We start from the raw sequence: 15,980 nt of genomic DNA, 5'->3' as shown, positions 1-15,980 counted from the left end.
CTAAAATATTGTTTATATTGGCTATTTATTATCTTATCTTCATTATTCACGTTAAGCTGCTTTGACACAATCTACATTGTGAAAAGTGCTATAGAAATACAGATGACTTGATTCCAGCTTAACGTCATTTATGAAGCCAGGATGATGCAAGTTATTATTTTGCATTGACTTTAATGCCTAAACTAAGCAGGCTTTATCCAAGGAACCGAAGCATGGCAAAAATCCATATCCTCAGCTATATTGCCAATGTGGACTTGGAGGAAAATCTACAACATCAAGCCATACAGGTCAGCCCTGTTCTCTCATACTTAAACAACAATATTCCAGCCAAATCAATCCACCACTTCCTATGATAAACAGACCCATCACCAATTCCATATGACACCTACACTAACTACCTGCTACCCATAAGCAGGCACAAAAACAGGACACCTCTCCTGTTTATTATCAGTTAGCTTAGTTCTACATAGTTGTACATTACACTTAATGATTTATTGATAATTACTAGTAAGTTTGCAATGCTTAAATATTTGTTCATTTCAGTTATGCCAAGTTATAAGTTATCATTTTGTTGTTCATTTATAGAACTTTTTTCTTCATTTCTGCATGGAGAGAACCAAAGCAAAGATCACCTTCCTGTAGGATGCTTTGAATTTCCGTTTAGAATTGTCATCAGCTAGAACAGCATTTATCAACTGGTGGGTCGTGATCCAAAAATTGTCGGCAAAACTGTTTTAAAAGGAATATGGAGTGTTTTTTTATGATGCACAACTTTTATTTTGAAATGCCTGTGTGAAAGCTGTTTTCTGACATTTAGGTGAGGCCTAAGTGCATGAGAAATATGTTCTCCTAAGTCAGTGTCTGCCATCAGATGTTGAAATACATTGTTATTATTCTAAAGTAATTCTTCTTACTTGGTACAAAATGAAATGTCTGTCGCCTAAGGAAAAAGTAACTTTTCTGACCTGTCAGCAGTTAAACTGTGCTCACAGCATGCTCTTCAAATGCACACAGAAAAACAAGGAATAAGGCTCACAGTGGCTTCTCCTACTGCAGTAATTTCCATTTTTCAGTTGATCAGGAACTGACAATTTTTGTTCACTTTGACTCATTTTATAGAAACATAGCTACTGGTTTAAGGTGAGGTCAGGAGACTAAGTGGTACTGTAATTATTTGCACACCAACACACGTCTCTTCCTTCCCTATAATCTGTGTAGCAACATATACAGTATATACTTTAGTGCAAACGCCTTTCTCCTGTCAACGTGTACTACATGCAAAATAAACAATCAGATCATTCTGAAAGCGTAGCCCTATATAAATTTGTGGAGATCGCAAATTATGTAGCCAGATGTATGTACAGTATGGCTGCATTAGTCTTTAAAATGAACAGGACGGTATGACGCCGTTCCTTTTTGCGCTTACCAGTTGACGTTTACCTCTGTATGAACGGCTTTCCCGCTGGTACCAGTTTGTCCAGTTAGCTCGCCATGTACGTCGGCGGACTTGAGATGCAGAGAGGAGTTGACCACGCAACAGGGTTTGAGTCTGGTGAAGAATGGTTCCAGAAAGCAGGTACAACAAAAACAGAAGCCAAAAAATTTAATGAACATGTAAATAATGGTGAGAATTTGGTAAAATCTGAAAACGTGGTAAAAATCAGGTGAGGGCCTTTCTTTTTCTGGAATGCTTTTTAAATCTGTCGGTTGGGTTTAGGGAAATGGGAGACCGGGTCAATCGGTGCTTTCGAAAACATTGTTTGTTGGGTTTAGGTAAGAAAGAGGGTGAGGTCAGTTGATCGGTCAGTCAGAAAATCATTCAGTCAGTCGACAGCGGCCTCTGGAGGATTTATGTGAAAACAGCAGGCGCAAATGCCACTCAGAAAAATTTGAGATCTCAAAAAGCATACACAGTGGCCTCTGGTGGATTTGCGTAAACAAAAACGGCAAAAAAATGTAGCTTCTGGGATGTATTTGGCGCTCTCCAGAAATGTATGTAGTAGTACATTTTCAGAATGCGCCTGGATAAACCTTTTTAAATACAAAGTTCACAAATTCCAAAATAAGAGACAAATTACTCTATATGTATTTAAAGGGCACCTATGGTGAAAAATCTACTTTTCAAGCTGTTTGGACAGACATATGTGCATGTATGGTGTATAGACTGTCATATTGGGGTGATATAAACACAACCAGTCCTTTTTTTTTTCAATTTAGCAACATAAAAAACAGTGGACCAATTGGAGCGGTTTTCAGATCGACCGCAACTTTACGTAGGAGTGCGGTCCCCCCGCCCCCCGAATTGATTGACAGCTGCACGTATTAACATGTCCCGGTAGTCATGTGTATAATCATATCAGCAAGAGAGGAGGAGCGCAAAGCAACCGGGAATAAAAGGTGTGTTCAGTTCGTTAGGATCATCAATTTTCATCAAATGTGATCAAGAGTGAGTTTCACATGTTTAAAATGTTTTAAAACACTGCACGTGTGTAATGAATTACAGCAATTTAGCTTAGCTTTACTTCATCAGCACAGCCGCGTGTCAGAACAATTATAAAAGAAGACGCTTCAATCCCGGTTTGTGGACGTTAAATCAGGTTTATAGCAGTGGAGATTAACCTGTATCCTGTCACATTTGCGTGCAAAAAGAGTGCAAAGCTAAACAGGCGCTCTGTCTGTCTGTGTGTGTCTGTGTGTGTCTGCTGCGGTGTGTGCGCGTGAACTTTGTGTGACCCTGCCATGCAACTGCACAATAAATACTAATTGGTAAAGTTCTTACTGTACTATTTCTCACAAACGCTACGTGAGATCTGCTTCCTTTAAGTCTGTCTGTTGTCTGACGTTGCCGAGGGAGGAGATTAAGGCACGCAGAAAGGCTAGTAGAAACGGTGGGCGGGGAGGACAAGCCTTAAAGAAGCAGTACACCAAAACCGCCACCCAGTGAAAAAATTTATAAATAGGAATTTAATAAAAAGTATAATAAAACATCTGATGAGTGTTTTGAGCTGAAACTTTACACACACTTTCTGGAGACACAAAAGACTTATATTAAATCTGAAAAAAGGGCTAACCTAGGTGCCCTTTAACATCCAAAGGATGTGAGTTGAATGGACATCACTATACTACTACAAACATGTCCTATGTTACAGCACAATGACCACTTCCTGTCTCTGCACCACAATCACTTTCTACCCAGGCTCATTCTGAAAACGTACCTCTATATATGCTTCTGGAGGCCGCAAAATATGTCTCAGAAGGTACGTATTTTTGCAGTTTTGGTTTTCGCGAATGAGGTAGAGGACACTGCACGTTTTCTCATATCTCAAATTTCTCTCGCGAGTGTCATTCTTGCCTGCTGTTCTCACATAAACCCACCAGTGGCCACTGTTGACTGTCTGACTGACTGACTGACCCACCCTCCTCCTTCCCTAAACCCAACCAATTTTATTGATTGACCCACCCACCTACTTCATAATTTGCGGTCTCCAGAAGATTATATAGGACTACGTTTTCAGAATGAGTCTGTGTTGATCACTTTACATACACTGCAGACAGAGTATATAAAACATGCATACTAGAAAACAACATACAGGTGAGTTTTTATCAAAGCTGGATCAATATTTTCCATGACCCACCCCAACATGAATCTTAGATCTTACCCTTTTTTATTTCACAGAGCAGCTTCTCTTTGCTGATATGAGATCAATAACCTTCTCAGTCTCACTTTATAATAGGTGGCCTTAACTACTATCTACTTGCATCAAAAAATAAATACAATGTACTTACTGTGTTCATTTTGTATTGCAGAACACTTCTGGTGCTCTTGAGGTGGAATATGGGTAGGGATCAGGACAGGTTTGGTGGTATGGGTAGGTTTAAGGGTGGGTTAAGGTGTAAGGGATGGTCAACAGTGTAATTACAAATGTAATTATCCAGGTATTTAATCAATCATGTTGAAGTGTATTGTAAAAGCATGTATTTGCACAATAAGTAAATTGTAACAAATTATTAATTTCAGTGTAAATACATTAATTAGTTAAAGAGCCCATATTATACATGAAATAGGGTCATATTTAGGTTGTAAGGGTCTCCAACAACAGTCTAATATGCATGCAAGGTCATAAAACACTTTCATGGTCTTGTAATCTGCATTTATTTTTACCTAATTATCCCAACGACTCCCATATGAATCGTTCAGCGATTCATTTGTTCCCAACCCCCTCCTCAGCGCGAAACTAATCTGCGCTGATTGGACCGATGACAGCCTGCTGCGATTGGTCGACAGTGACAGGCTTCAGCACGAGACAGAGTGAAATGCCCAGCTGGTAATCAACTATATAAACGTAGTCACAGTGCACACGCGCTTCATAGTGTAAGGCTTTTTTCACACACACACACACAACCCTCCTCAGAAGAACTGGGGAGATCGACGCGAGTCTCTCTCTCTCCCTCTCCCTCTCTCTCTCTCACACACACACACAACGCTCCTCAGAAGAACTAGGGAAAGCGACGCGAGTCTCTCTCTCTCTCTCTCTCTCTCTCTCTCTCACACACACACACACACACACAACGCTCCTCAGAAAAACTAGGGAAAGCGACGCGAGTCTCTCTCTCTCTCTCTCTCTCTCTCTCTCTCTCTCTCTCTCTCTCTCTCTCTCTCACACACACACACACACACACAACGCTCCTCAGAAGAACTAGGGAAAGTGACACGAGTCTCCTGTCTCCTAGCTTACGATCGATCGCCATAGCAACGACAAACGGCAGTGGAACGCGAGCTCTCAAAAGCCTTTAACGTTAAATCCGTAAACAAAGCGGCACGCGTCGCGTTTTTAACGTGGCTTACATGTGATAAGAGAATATAAAGAGTAACCGCGTGTACTGTACCAGGTTAACAACTCATCTTTGGGTAGAGACTGTCAATATTATCCATCTGAGCACAGCGTGACTTCATTGGACCGTCGGTGTCTGTGTGTGTGTGTCTAGTGTTTTTTCTGTGTTAGTGGGCGGGGCCGCAGGTTTCAAATCTCCCTGGTTTGCGCGCGTAACTACTGGCGAGGCTTGTGTTTCGTGGCTGCGTCATCGCGAAACACCTAATGACTCGTTATCAAGACGACTCGTTTGAAGCACTATGAGTCGACTCTTTTATAGATGAATCAATAGTTTTAAACACTGTACACTTACAGATTTAAGCCTTAGCTGGATATTTCACTTCACTTAGAGCTGTGTTACACACTACATGGAAGGGCATTTTCAAAAACCCATAATATGGGCTCTTTAATGCCACCTAATATAAAGTGGGACCTCTGTCACATTGATACCTATCCACTATGTAGTGCACGCTTTTAATTTTGGTGTTCATTTCCCAAATCTGCTCAATCTTTTGTACCCACAATTCACTCTGACTTTAAATGTTTCCTATAATCTAACAAAAGACGCCACTAGAGCAAAGAAATAAGAAATGCAATGGGCAGCAAGCAACACTTGGGGAAGCAACTTTCATTCACATCATGGATGTGCAGCTGGCAAATCTGCAGCAACTGCATGATGCTATCATGTCAATATGGAGCAAAATCTCTGAGGAATATTTTCAGTACCTTGTTGAATCTGTGCCACAAAGGATTTAGGCAGTTCTGAAGGCAAAAAGGGGTCCAAGCCTGTAAGGTGTACCTAATAAAGTGGCCGGTGAGTATATTCTATGAGCAAATGAAATTGACAATAGTGTTTTATTCTTATTTTTAAGTGTATTTTTAAGTGTTTTAACTGTAATTAAAATGTAAATAAGCATGGCAAGCATTTATTTTAAATGTAATAATATTAAAATAATACAATGCCTTATGCTGAACATAGTCCTAATTAAGTCAAACAGCAAAAGGAGATGGATACAACTGCCATGTGCTATACTAAACAGGGATTAGTGAATGAGTGAGTGGTTTTGAACACAGATAGGGGCTGAGGCATTGGCAGATGCAGCTGCTCACAGCTGATTGGAGCCCTAAGGTTATTATAATAAGACGAGAGCGCATGCAAGCCCTCATACTGCACTTAGAAGGCTTAGAGACTCTTGTAATACCCACATCATGAACACTCTAGTGCTTTTTGTGTTTCATGTAATATTCCTTGGAGTTCATGAAATACAGTGTAAATCTCACCCAAAGCCTTCATGTGGATACCCTCCATCCCAGTGGTGCAGGTCTCTGGAAATTGCCATAGAATGTGAGGTAAGTCTGTTTAATGACTTGATTTTTATTGTTGTAATTGTTATTATCATTATAAAATTGCTGTTACCATTAGTCAACTTTAAATAAGCTATTATTTTGCAGGTCTATATCATGCTTGTAATGATTTTTGGCATGTAATATTAACTGAAATTTTAAAGATGCTTGTTGGGGTATTGCAGGTTATGTTAAAAAATACATTTTAGGTTATTTAAAATACCAAATTATTAATATATTGTCACTTAGATTATGCATTAATATAGCTGACAGTCATTTGAGGGATTTTACTGCCCATTTAGAATAGACATTTATGAAATGGTGAACAGAATACACTGGTCTTGTAATGGACCTGTATCAAGCATCATTTTCAAAGACTTCTTTGTGCTTGCAAATTGGTGTCATGCTTTAGAACACAAACAGCTTCCAATTAGATTTTAGGCCACGAGATATTCCAGGGTTTGCATCATGGGTTTGATGAGGCTTTTCATGTTGACAGCCGAAAGTCCATAGCATGCTTCATGAAAAAGTTCATCCTAAATAATTGGCCAAAAATGTATGTTTGGCCAAATGGTTTTATGTTTGATCTGCCATTTGTAGCAGATCCTTTTTATTTTTGCCTGAATGTGACTGCTATGATCATAATTGGCTACTTTTAAGATGTGACCTTCAATGTGGGTAAAAGTATAAGGGTAATTCCACCCCCTTCTTTTCATCACAAAACTTTTAAACTAATAGCTAACCTAAAAATTACAATTACCCTATAATCTACTCACCCTCAAGTTTATTCTGGCTTCTTTATGTTGTAGGGTGTTGGATGGTGGCTTTTATTTTGAAGTTTATGAAAGCTCATAAATCCATTATCAAACTAAACCATACAGCACCAGGGGGTTAGTTTTAGGCAGTGTCCACACGTACACAAGTATTTTTATTAACAGAGGTGTCCCCGCTTTCTTTTTAAAAAAAATCTCCGTCCACATGACAATGCAAAAACACACTGTCAAGCATGTTAAGAGCATGCCAAACCAACAGTCGGAGATAATTACACAATTATGCTGGGTTCATATCAAATGGGCAAATAAGTATTTTCGCGAGTAAATTGATTGTGAGAACAGAGGCAGATTACGTCCCACTGTTGAACAATGTAAATTGCCGTAAACGTTCAAAATTTTCCTCATTCATATATTCTGCATTTGTTGTGAACCCAGCCATGTTGGCCGATAAGAAAGGAGAAAACATCAAGCATGTTGATGTCATGAGGTGAAAACTCTGATTGTAGTGTCCACACGACCACACTGCACCTGGAGTTTCTAGCCTGATCTCACGAGAAAACGTAAGTACGTTTTGTCAGTCTAGTGGCTAATTTGTACGACTTCATACGAGTTCATTTGTATGAAATTGTACGATTTTAAAAAGGAGGTGTGGCACCCAACTTCACCCCTAAACTCAACCGTCATTGGGTGATGAGCAAATCGTACTAAATTGCATGCGTCAGAGTTTCAGAAAGTTGCGGTTTCGGTAACCTGATAATACGTTTTCGTGTGGACAAACAGCAAATCCACGTAGAAAAAAGTACGGTTATGAAAATTCCCTTGTTCATGTGTACAGGGCCAAAGATGTTTAGATATGTTTTGTAAAATTTATTTTTTTTTAAAACTCAGTCTTTTAATATTACCATCCATTCTGATGGTGGCCGAATGCACGTTATGTGCGACCGAAGTTTATAACTTATAATGCATCACCTAAAATTAATTCATAGCAGAAGCTCAGGAATAGACACATCTCACAGAAACCACTCATCATTCAATCATTCATTCATTTTCTTTTCGGCTTAGTCCCTTTTTTAATCAGGGGTCGCCACAGCGGAATGAACCGCCAACTTATCCAGCATATGTTTAACGCAGCGGATGCCCTTCCAGCTGCAACCCATCCATACACACTCATTCACACACATACACTACAGACAATTTAGTTTACCCAATTCACCTATACCACATGTCTTTGGACTTGTGGGGGAAACCGGAACGTGAATATAGGGAGAACATGCAAACTCCACACAGAAACGCCAACTGACCCAGCCGAGGCTCGAACCAGCGACCTTCTTGCTGTGAAGTGAACATGCTACCAACTGCACCACCGTGCAGCCCTTATTATATATTATTATTTAGAATAATAAAAATAATAATAACAGTAATAATAATACAGTAATAAACAATAATAATTCCTTACATTTATATAGCGCTTTTCGGGACACTCAAAGTGCTTTACACATTTTTGGGGGAATCTCCTCATCCACCACCAGTGTGCAGCATCTACCTGGATGACACAAAGGCAGCCATATTGTGCCAGGCCACACACCAGCTGATTGGTAGAGTGGAGAGTGATGAAGCTAATTGTCATATGAGGATGGTTAGGAGGCCATGATGGACAGAGGCCAGTGGGCAAATTTGGCCAGGATGCTGGGGTTGAACTCGTACTCTTTTCGAAGGACATTCTGGGATTTTTAAAGACTACATAGAGTCGGGACCTTGGTTTACCCTCCCATACGAAAGACGGCGCTCACTGAGCAGTATAGAGTCCCCTTCACTATACTGGGGCATTAGGGCATCAGTGGGCAACCATGTAAAAGTTGTAGAGAGCTAGCTGTCGGCAAAGCACAAAGTTTGTTTACCGCAGAAGATGATGATAAACAAGAAAACTAGTTAGCTTGGTGCTACTGTAAAGCATTATACAGTATAAAACTGCATCATACATTGTATACATCAGTCATTTGAGTTTATCATTTATTCATTCTTCTTTTCGGCTTAGTCCCTTTAATAATCAGGGGTTGCCACAGCAGAATGAACCGCTGAGTTTACATTAAAAAAAAATGTAAATATTTTTGTCACAAAAACACATCTATCCGATTCATAAGACATGCATTAACCCCCTGGCAGTGTATGGGTAGGTTGGCGAATATATGTGCTCAAGGCCTATTGAAGCCAAGCCTGAAATGATTATGCTAAAAAGCATCATAGCTAATGCTAACACTGCCTCTATGACAGTACACAGTGAAGGAGATTAAAATACGCTATGTAACTGGCACTATGTAAGACGTGCTTCACATGACCAAGTTAGCATTATGGGTTTCCCAATGCTTGTGGAAGCTTCAGCATTAAAGCCACTATCCAGCACCCTTTTACAGCATGAAAGATTAATTTAATATTAAATTTTTGGTGAACTATTTCTTTAAATATTTGTCTTTGCATTCATTTTAGAGATTGAGGTCCAAAAATACTATTTAAAATTCTAAATAAATAGAAAATGTGTGTGATTATTAATGAGAATGCAACCATACTGTAGTTGCCAAAATAAGCCATGAGGGACTTTTTTTTCTGTTCTTTCAAATCATGTATCCTATTTATTGAATATTTTGACAATGTAGGTGCAGAAACAATGCATGGAGCTGAATGCAAGCCGGCCAGACCCAGTGGTTCCTCCTGTGGAGATCTCTCTGTATTATGAGAGTCTCTGTTCAGGCTGCAGGGCATTTCTAACTGAACAGCTCTTTCCAACCTGGACTTTACTCAAAGATATAATGAAAGTCAACCTGGTACCCTTCGGCAATGCTAAGGTACATTTCAGGTTTATTTATGATTGTGCGATGTAATGGAGGAAATGTTTCTTGAATTTGCTTATGATTATTTACTTTTATAAATATTTTTAAATAAACTTGTTCAGGAAGTTCCTGAAGAGAATTCATTCTCATGTCAACATGGAGAACCAGAGTGCTATGCTAACATGGTTGAGGTGAGTTGGTGAGCTTACACAGATTTTATCTAGCATGTGACAAGCATATTGAAACATTTTCTCAAGCTAGGGGAAAAAAGTATATTGAATATACAGAATTAAACAGAGTTTCCTCAGGGCTTCAAAGTGTCTTATAATATATTTGTTAAAATTTACTGTATGACTAGAGGCTATGCTTAAATATAATTCTAAACTTCTAGGGAACTGAAACCCATAATTACAAATGTTATTATTTTACTTCAGATCATTATTTAAATAAATGTAATGCCTGTTGAAAGTCTAATCACTGTTTTCAGATTAAATAGTCTCACATTTTATGCCTCATATTTATGGAGAACAATTGCTGATACTCTTGAATTGTGACATTGTTCACATTGTGGTGTTTATTCTGTAATATATTGTAGATGGTTGTAGGAATGCATATGTTCTCTCACCATTTTAAATGAGCTATTGGAAGTATAGTTAATCAATTAAATTTTTTATATATATATTTGAGGCTTATTAATTATCATCTTGTATTTTGAATAAAATCTGAATATGAAAGTGCCTCTTTTCACGGCATCATAGGAAGGGAAACAAATCTAGCATATTGTTATGTGTTTCCCTATGTCTCATTCATTTCTTAATTTTTGTTTAATTTTCTGGATGCCAGCCATGTTGTAGTCTTTCTTTTTTTTTTTGTCTTTTGTTGTTGTTTTATGATTAGGTTCTTCTTGATTAAAGACCTGTTGCACAAAATGAGTTAAACAAATTCAAAGAAATGCAAACTGGTTAAGATCAGGATAAGTTGTTTAAAAGAGTAATAGACTTTAATTTGTTGCATCACATCTGATTGGTCTAGTTTGGGTTTGTAACCCAGAATAAATCCGAGAATAAAACCTGCTCTGGAGTAGGTGAGACGTGTAGCGTGTTACCATCATGACGAAACCTGATCAAAAACAACTTACTTTGTGGCCACAGACTCAAAGTATGCTCAAACTAAACAAACTGGGTAAAAACTCATCTCAGGTGTGTCCTAATATCTTGTTATGTCATTTTGTTTCTCGTTTGCATTTACTGTAAATCTTTACTGTAGATTTTTTTCTTCATGAAAGTTACCGTGGTTCTGTTTTTTTTTTTTCATTTGACTACCTTTATGTTATTCCTTGGATTATGTTGTTCTTTATTTGGATTGCTTTATTGTGCTAGTTTAATAATCTCTTTTTGGACTGTATTTGGATCCTCACCCTATTTGTTTCTTGCTTCAATGTGAAAGAACCCCAGAATGGCTATGGATCCACTGGTTATATTAATTTGACTACAACATGGAAAACACTTTCATTCTGCTCATTGCATGTTACATATTTTCTATTTCTTTTCTTTTTTTTAAGGCTGAACAAGCAGTTTGAATTACTGCACCCTGATGGTCTTTGAAGGTCACTTTGTGAGTTCTTAAATCACACCCTTCTTTTAACTGGTTTTCCTTCAGTGTAGGGGAGGTGAAAGGTCATCTTACAGTGCATATTAAACAGTATATATCACCCTCCAAAGAGCACTTTGGAATGAAAAAATCATGGGCATCATATTGAAGTGTCATCCCAAACCAAAGTGTTCAAAACTGGCCACTTTGGAGGGCTTCTTGGAATGAAGGATTGAAAAATACAACTTATAGACACTTTGGAAAATTACACTTTGAGCGCTCCTTTAGTAGACTTTGCTATTCTAGGTACTACCAGAAACCCTGAGTTTTGAGATCTTGAAGAGCAGGTTGGATTGTAGCAAGGCGGTTGGTTAGATAAACAAGAGCTAGATTATTTAAAGCTTTATAGGTAAGAAGCAATATTTTATAACCAATATGGAACTTAACAGGCAATCAATTTAAAGAGGATAAAATTGGGATGATATTGGAAATATTTTCCACATACCAGTGGTCTTAAGCACAGAAATAGGTGTAAAGCTCTGCAGATAGTATGAAAAAAGCTTTGAATTGCCCACTTACAGCTTATAAGACTCAGCAACGATGTGTGTGTGTGCTCATTAGTCCTGAAGAACTTCAGCTGTGTATGTTTGCAATCGACGGGAATCTGGACCAGGTGTGTGAGTGAAGTGCATAATGGAATCTATAGTTCATTAAAGTGGCAGATTTGTAGTTCTCCAGCAATCTGCAAACACTAGATCGCTGCTGATTGTGACAGCAGCTTGCTAGATTTTTTTTCTTTGTTTTAATCTATAAAAGTTTCTCTAGTTTAGTTGCACCTACTCAATATTTCCTTCTCTTTTTCCATAGGCATGTGTTTTATATGAAGCCAGTCATGCTGCATTCCCTGTCATTCACTGCATGGAGTCATCTGCAGATGTAATACAATCAGCTAAACCTGTAAGCATCTCTGAGCCAATATTACTGTACTGTATTCTGTTTAAATGGCAGTAAACCACTGTGAGTCTTTTATTTTCTTTGCCAGTGTTTGCAGCTGTATGCGCCATTCATAAAATGGGAGACCATAGAATCCTGTACAAGAGGAGAGCTTGGCCAAAGTTTGATACACCAAAATGCAGTGAAGACACAAGCACTCAATCCTGCACATACCCACGTGCCCTGGATCACCTTCAATGGGGTGAAGTCTTCTCAGAGTATTTGCATAATATTGTCTTTCAAGTTGAAATAAAAGACACTGCCCTGTAGGCACAGGACGTCAACATGACATTGACGTTGTACCCCAACGTACCCCAATGTTATGGGGACATTGGATTTTGTTTGGAAATGAAAGACAGGTTGACGACAGAACCCAACATTAGGCCGATGTTGATGTCCAATGTCCAACCTAAAATCAACCAAATATCAACATCTAATCATGTTACACCTAGATGTTGTGTGGACGTTACCACTATGACATCGATCAGATGTTGGATTTTGGTCATTTTCTAACGCAACCTAAAATCAACCAAATATCAATGTAATTTGACGTTGTTATTGGACGTAAAATAACATTGTCCTTAGACGCTGGCAAGACATACAATTTTGGTCACCTGAAGTCATGACCTAAATCTAACCTAATAATAACGTCTTATGATGTTGTGTGCCTGCTGGGTGATATTACTGGATCAAGAGTTTGACACATAAATGCATTTTCTTCCTCAGAAATACACTATTGAATTGGAAGATAAGGCTATGTCCACTCTCTTTAATCTTGTGTGCAGCTTGTACAAAGTATGTTTGGGTGCCTTTTATCATTTCTATTTCTTATTTAATTACTGGAATACTGCAGATGCTTACCAACAGGACTTAATTATGAACCTTGTGTACTTCTCTTGAAGGGAATCAAGCCACCGGTCTGCACTGGAGCCCTGAAAAAACTGGACAGAAGCTTTTGTTAGTGGAAAGAAAATAAAACATGAGATAAATGTTGCTTTTTTGACATTTGTCTATTGGATAATTTTAGGGTAAATAACTGTGCAATTACTGTGCAATTTGTGTGTGTAATTAAATACACAGTACATTTGTAACCAAAGTATGCTTTTGTAAGGAATAATTGATGATGGGCCATTGAATTAATAGAAAAATGATGCAAGCCTGTGGTGGCAAGGCTGTTACACCTCAGATGTCCATTATTTTTCTATAAACTCTATTAATTAAAAAATCAAATAATTTTATGTGTATTCATTAACGATTAAATAATATTATTCATTTTCTATTAATAGGGGCTGCACAGTGGCACAGTAGGTAGCATGTTCACCTCACAGCAAGAAGGTTGCTGGTTTGAGCCCCGGCTGGGTCAGTTGGCGTTTCTGTGTGGAGTTTGCATGTTCTCCTCATGTTCACGTGGGTTTCCTCCGGGTGCTCCGGTTTCCCCCACAAGTCCAAATCTGTGTTATGGGTGAGTTGGGTAGGCTAAATTGTCCGTGGTGTATGAATGAGTGTGTATGGATGTTTCCCAGTGATGGGTTGCAGCTGGAAGGACATCCGCTGCGTAGAACTTATGCTGGATAAGTTGGCTGTTAATTCCGCTGTGGCGAACCCTGATTAATAAAGGGACTAAATGAATCAATGAATGAATTTTCTTTTATTATACGTTTTCAATTATTCAACGGATCAAAGTCAATTACTCCATTTATACAAGTGCCACACCTAGGACAAGACATTGTTCAAATGTTGTATTTTAATTACATTGTCAGGTTTTTGTCCTCAACAGCCCTTTTGTGTAATACTAGTTAATTACAACTCTCATCCAATGCCTTTTTTGTTTAGACTTTTTAACTGCTGTAGTTGTGAAAGAACTGAAATTGTTGGGCATAGTGATAACTTTATTGTCGTCATGGCTTTCCATCACAAACATTTTCAGGAGTTTTGTTTCTTCTGCTGATTTTCTCTAGTTCCTGAATTACACGTTTATTATTTTAAATATGTCCATTCATTCATTTTCCTTCGGCTTAGTCTCTATTTCAGAGGTCGCCACAATGGAATGAACCGCCAACTTGTCCAGCATATGTTTTACACAGCGGATGCCCTTCCAGCCGCAACCCAGTACTGGAAAACACGCATACACACTCATTCACACACACACACACACACACATTCCTTCACTATGGCCAATTTAGTTTATTCAGTTCCCGTATAGCGCATCTCTTTGGACTGTGGGGGAAACTGGAGCACTTGGAGGAAACCCACACCAACATGAGGAGACCAATCAAACTCCACACAGAATTGCCAACTGACCCAGCTGGGACTTGAACCTGCGACCTTCTTGGAAGTGGCAATGCTAACCACTGAGCTACAGTGCTGCCTAAATATGTTCAAATTATTCATTTATTTTACATGATTAATTTTTTTTATGATTTTATCATGATTAAAGATGTCCCGAGTGGGTGATTGTTGTTGCCTTCATTGCCAGCTCAGCCAAGTAGCACAAGAGTTCTCAAAGGTTGTCGTGTCCCCTCACACTCTCATTCCATGGAATGAACTAATAATTTATTAATTGATTTATTTATTTTTTTTCAATTTTGTCTTTTTAGGGAGTTTTATAAAATAAAAGGCATTAAAATTGCCATCTGTTTGGTTACTGACACCCAGTCAGTGGCCAATAAGCGAATTTAACACATTCTTCATTATAGATGTTATATCTATTTGTAAATTCAATTAATAAAAAATAGTAATTAATAATATTATAGCTACAGATTTAACATTAGTAATACAATCTTACTCTGATACGTTCTTTCAAATGTTTGACAGTTTATGAAGTTTTAGTACTTGATAAATAAAACTTGGCCATATTATTAGCCCCTTTACACATACAGACCTTTCCAGAAAATTACCAATTTTCCGGAAAGGTCTGTATGTGTGAACAGGCCCTTTTTGGAAATACCAGTAAATTCGTTCGGGCTATTTTCCGGAAAGAGAGGTTGTAACATTACCGTTAATTTGCCGAAATGCTGCGCTGTGTGAATGCAGAAGGAAGATTGCCGGAAAGAGCGCGTGCACGTCTAGAACGTGCTGATGTGAGACGTCTGATTTAGCCAATCAGAACACTCAGACACATTCACATCCGAGCGGTTTATGGAAATAAAAGCTGTTGAATATTTACCCGGACACATTTAACTGCTAAAAGTTAGTCAGATAACGTTTATACGTTCATCTTAATGCCAACAGTGTAAGTGATTATCGATAAGATGTTTATGATAAGCCGTTGTTTGTTTACCTTCAAGTTCTGCTTCCTTCAGTTGATTGACGAGTCGCGTGTGCCCGTGAAGCAGCCGGTGAGCGCCAGCACACACACATCATCTACATCTCGACATGCGAAAGTGTTGCTCTATATGTTTTCGTCGAAGTTGTTCACTATACTGATCCATCCACAGAGTTTGTAATGTAGTCAAATGTTTACAAATACAGGCCCAGCCGTTTAGAGGTCATTTCTGGTTGATGTCAGAATTTACTGGTATTTTGGAATGGATGTGTGAATGGTCTTTTCCGTAAAAATTCCGTAACGTCCTTGCCTGTGTGAA

General features: G+C 38.4%; 1 protein-coding gene across 1 annotated transcript; it reads left to right on the top strand.

Annotated features, from left to right (window-relative positions):
- Positions 1-6,028: 6,028 nt before the first annotated feature.
- Positions 6,029-14,850, top strand: ifi30b (IFI30 lysosomal thiol reductase b). The gene is made up of 7 exons (XM_056468077.1): positions 6,029-6,221; positions 9,640-9,828; positions 9,936-10,004; positions 12,271-12,360; positions 12,446-12,598; positions 13,123-13,191; positions 13,299-14,850. The coding sequence occupies exons 1-7, from the start codon at positions 6,081-6,083 to the stop codon at positions 13,356-13,358; spliced, it is 771 nt and encodes a 256-aa protein (XP_056324052.1). The 5' UTR covers positions 6,029-6,080; the 3' UTR covers positions 13,359-14,850.
- Positions 14,851-15,980: the final 1,130 nt, after the last annotated feature.

Source organism: Danio aesculapii, chromosome 11 (genome assembly GCF_903798145.1).
Source record: "Danio aesculapii chromosome 11, fDanAes4.1, whole genome shotgun sequence".
Classification (NCBI taxonomy): Eukaryota; Metazoa; Chordata; class Actinopteri; order Cypriniformes; family Danionidae; genus Danio; species Danio aesculapii.
Note: the sequence above shows the minus strand (reverse complement) of the source record. Positions and strands in the feature narration are given on the sequence as shown.

Bases quoted from the DNA above. Each gene is read 5' to 3' on its own strand.
- ifi30b (XM_056468077.1), top strand. From the start codon at position 6,081: ATGAACACTCTAGTGCTTTTTGTGTTTCATGTAATATTCCTTGGAGTT. The intron at 9,829-9,935 runs GTACATTTCAGG...AAACTTGTTCAG, and splicing joins TACCCTTCGGCAATGCTAAG to GAAGTTCCTGAAGAGAATTC. The intron at 10,005-12,270 runs GTGAGTTGGTGA...CTTTTTCCATAG, and splicing joins GCTATGCTAACATGGTTGAG to GCATGTGTTTTATATGAAGC.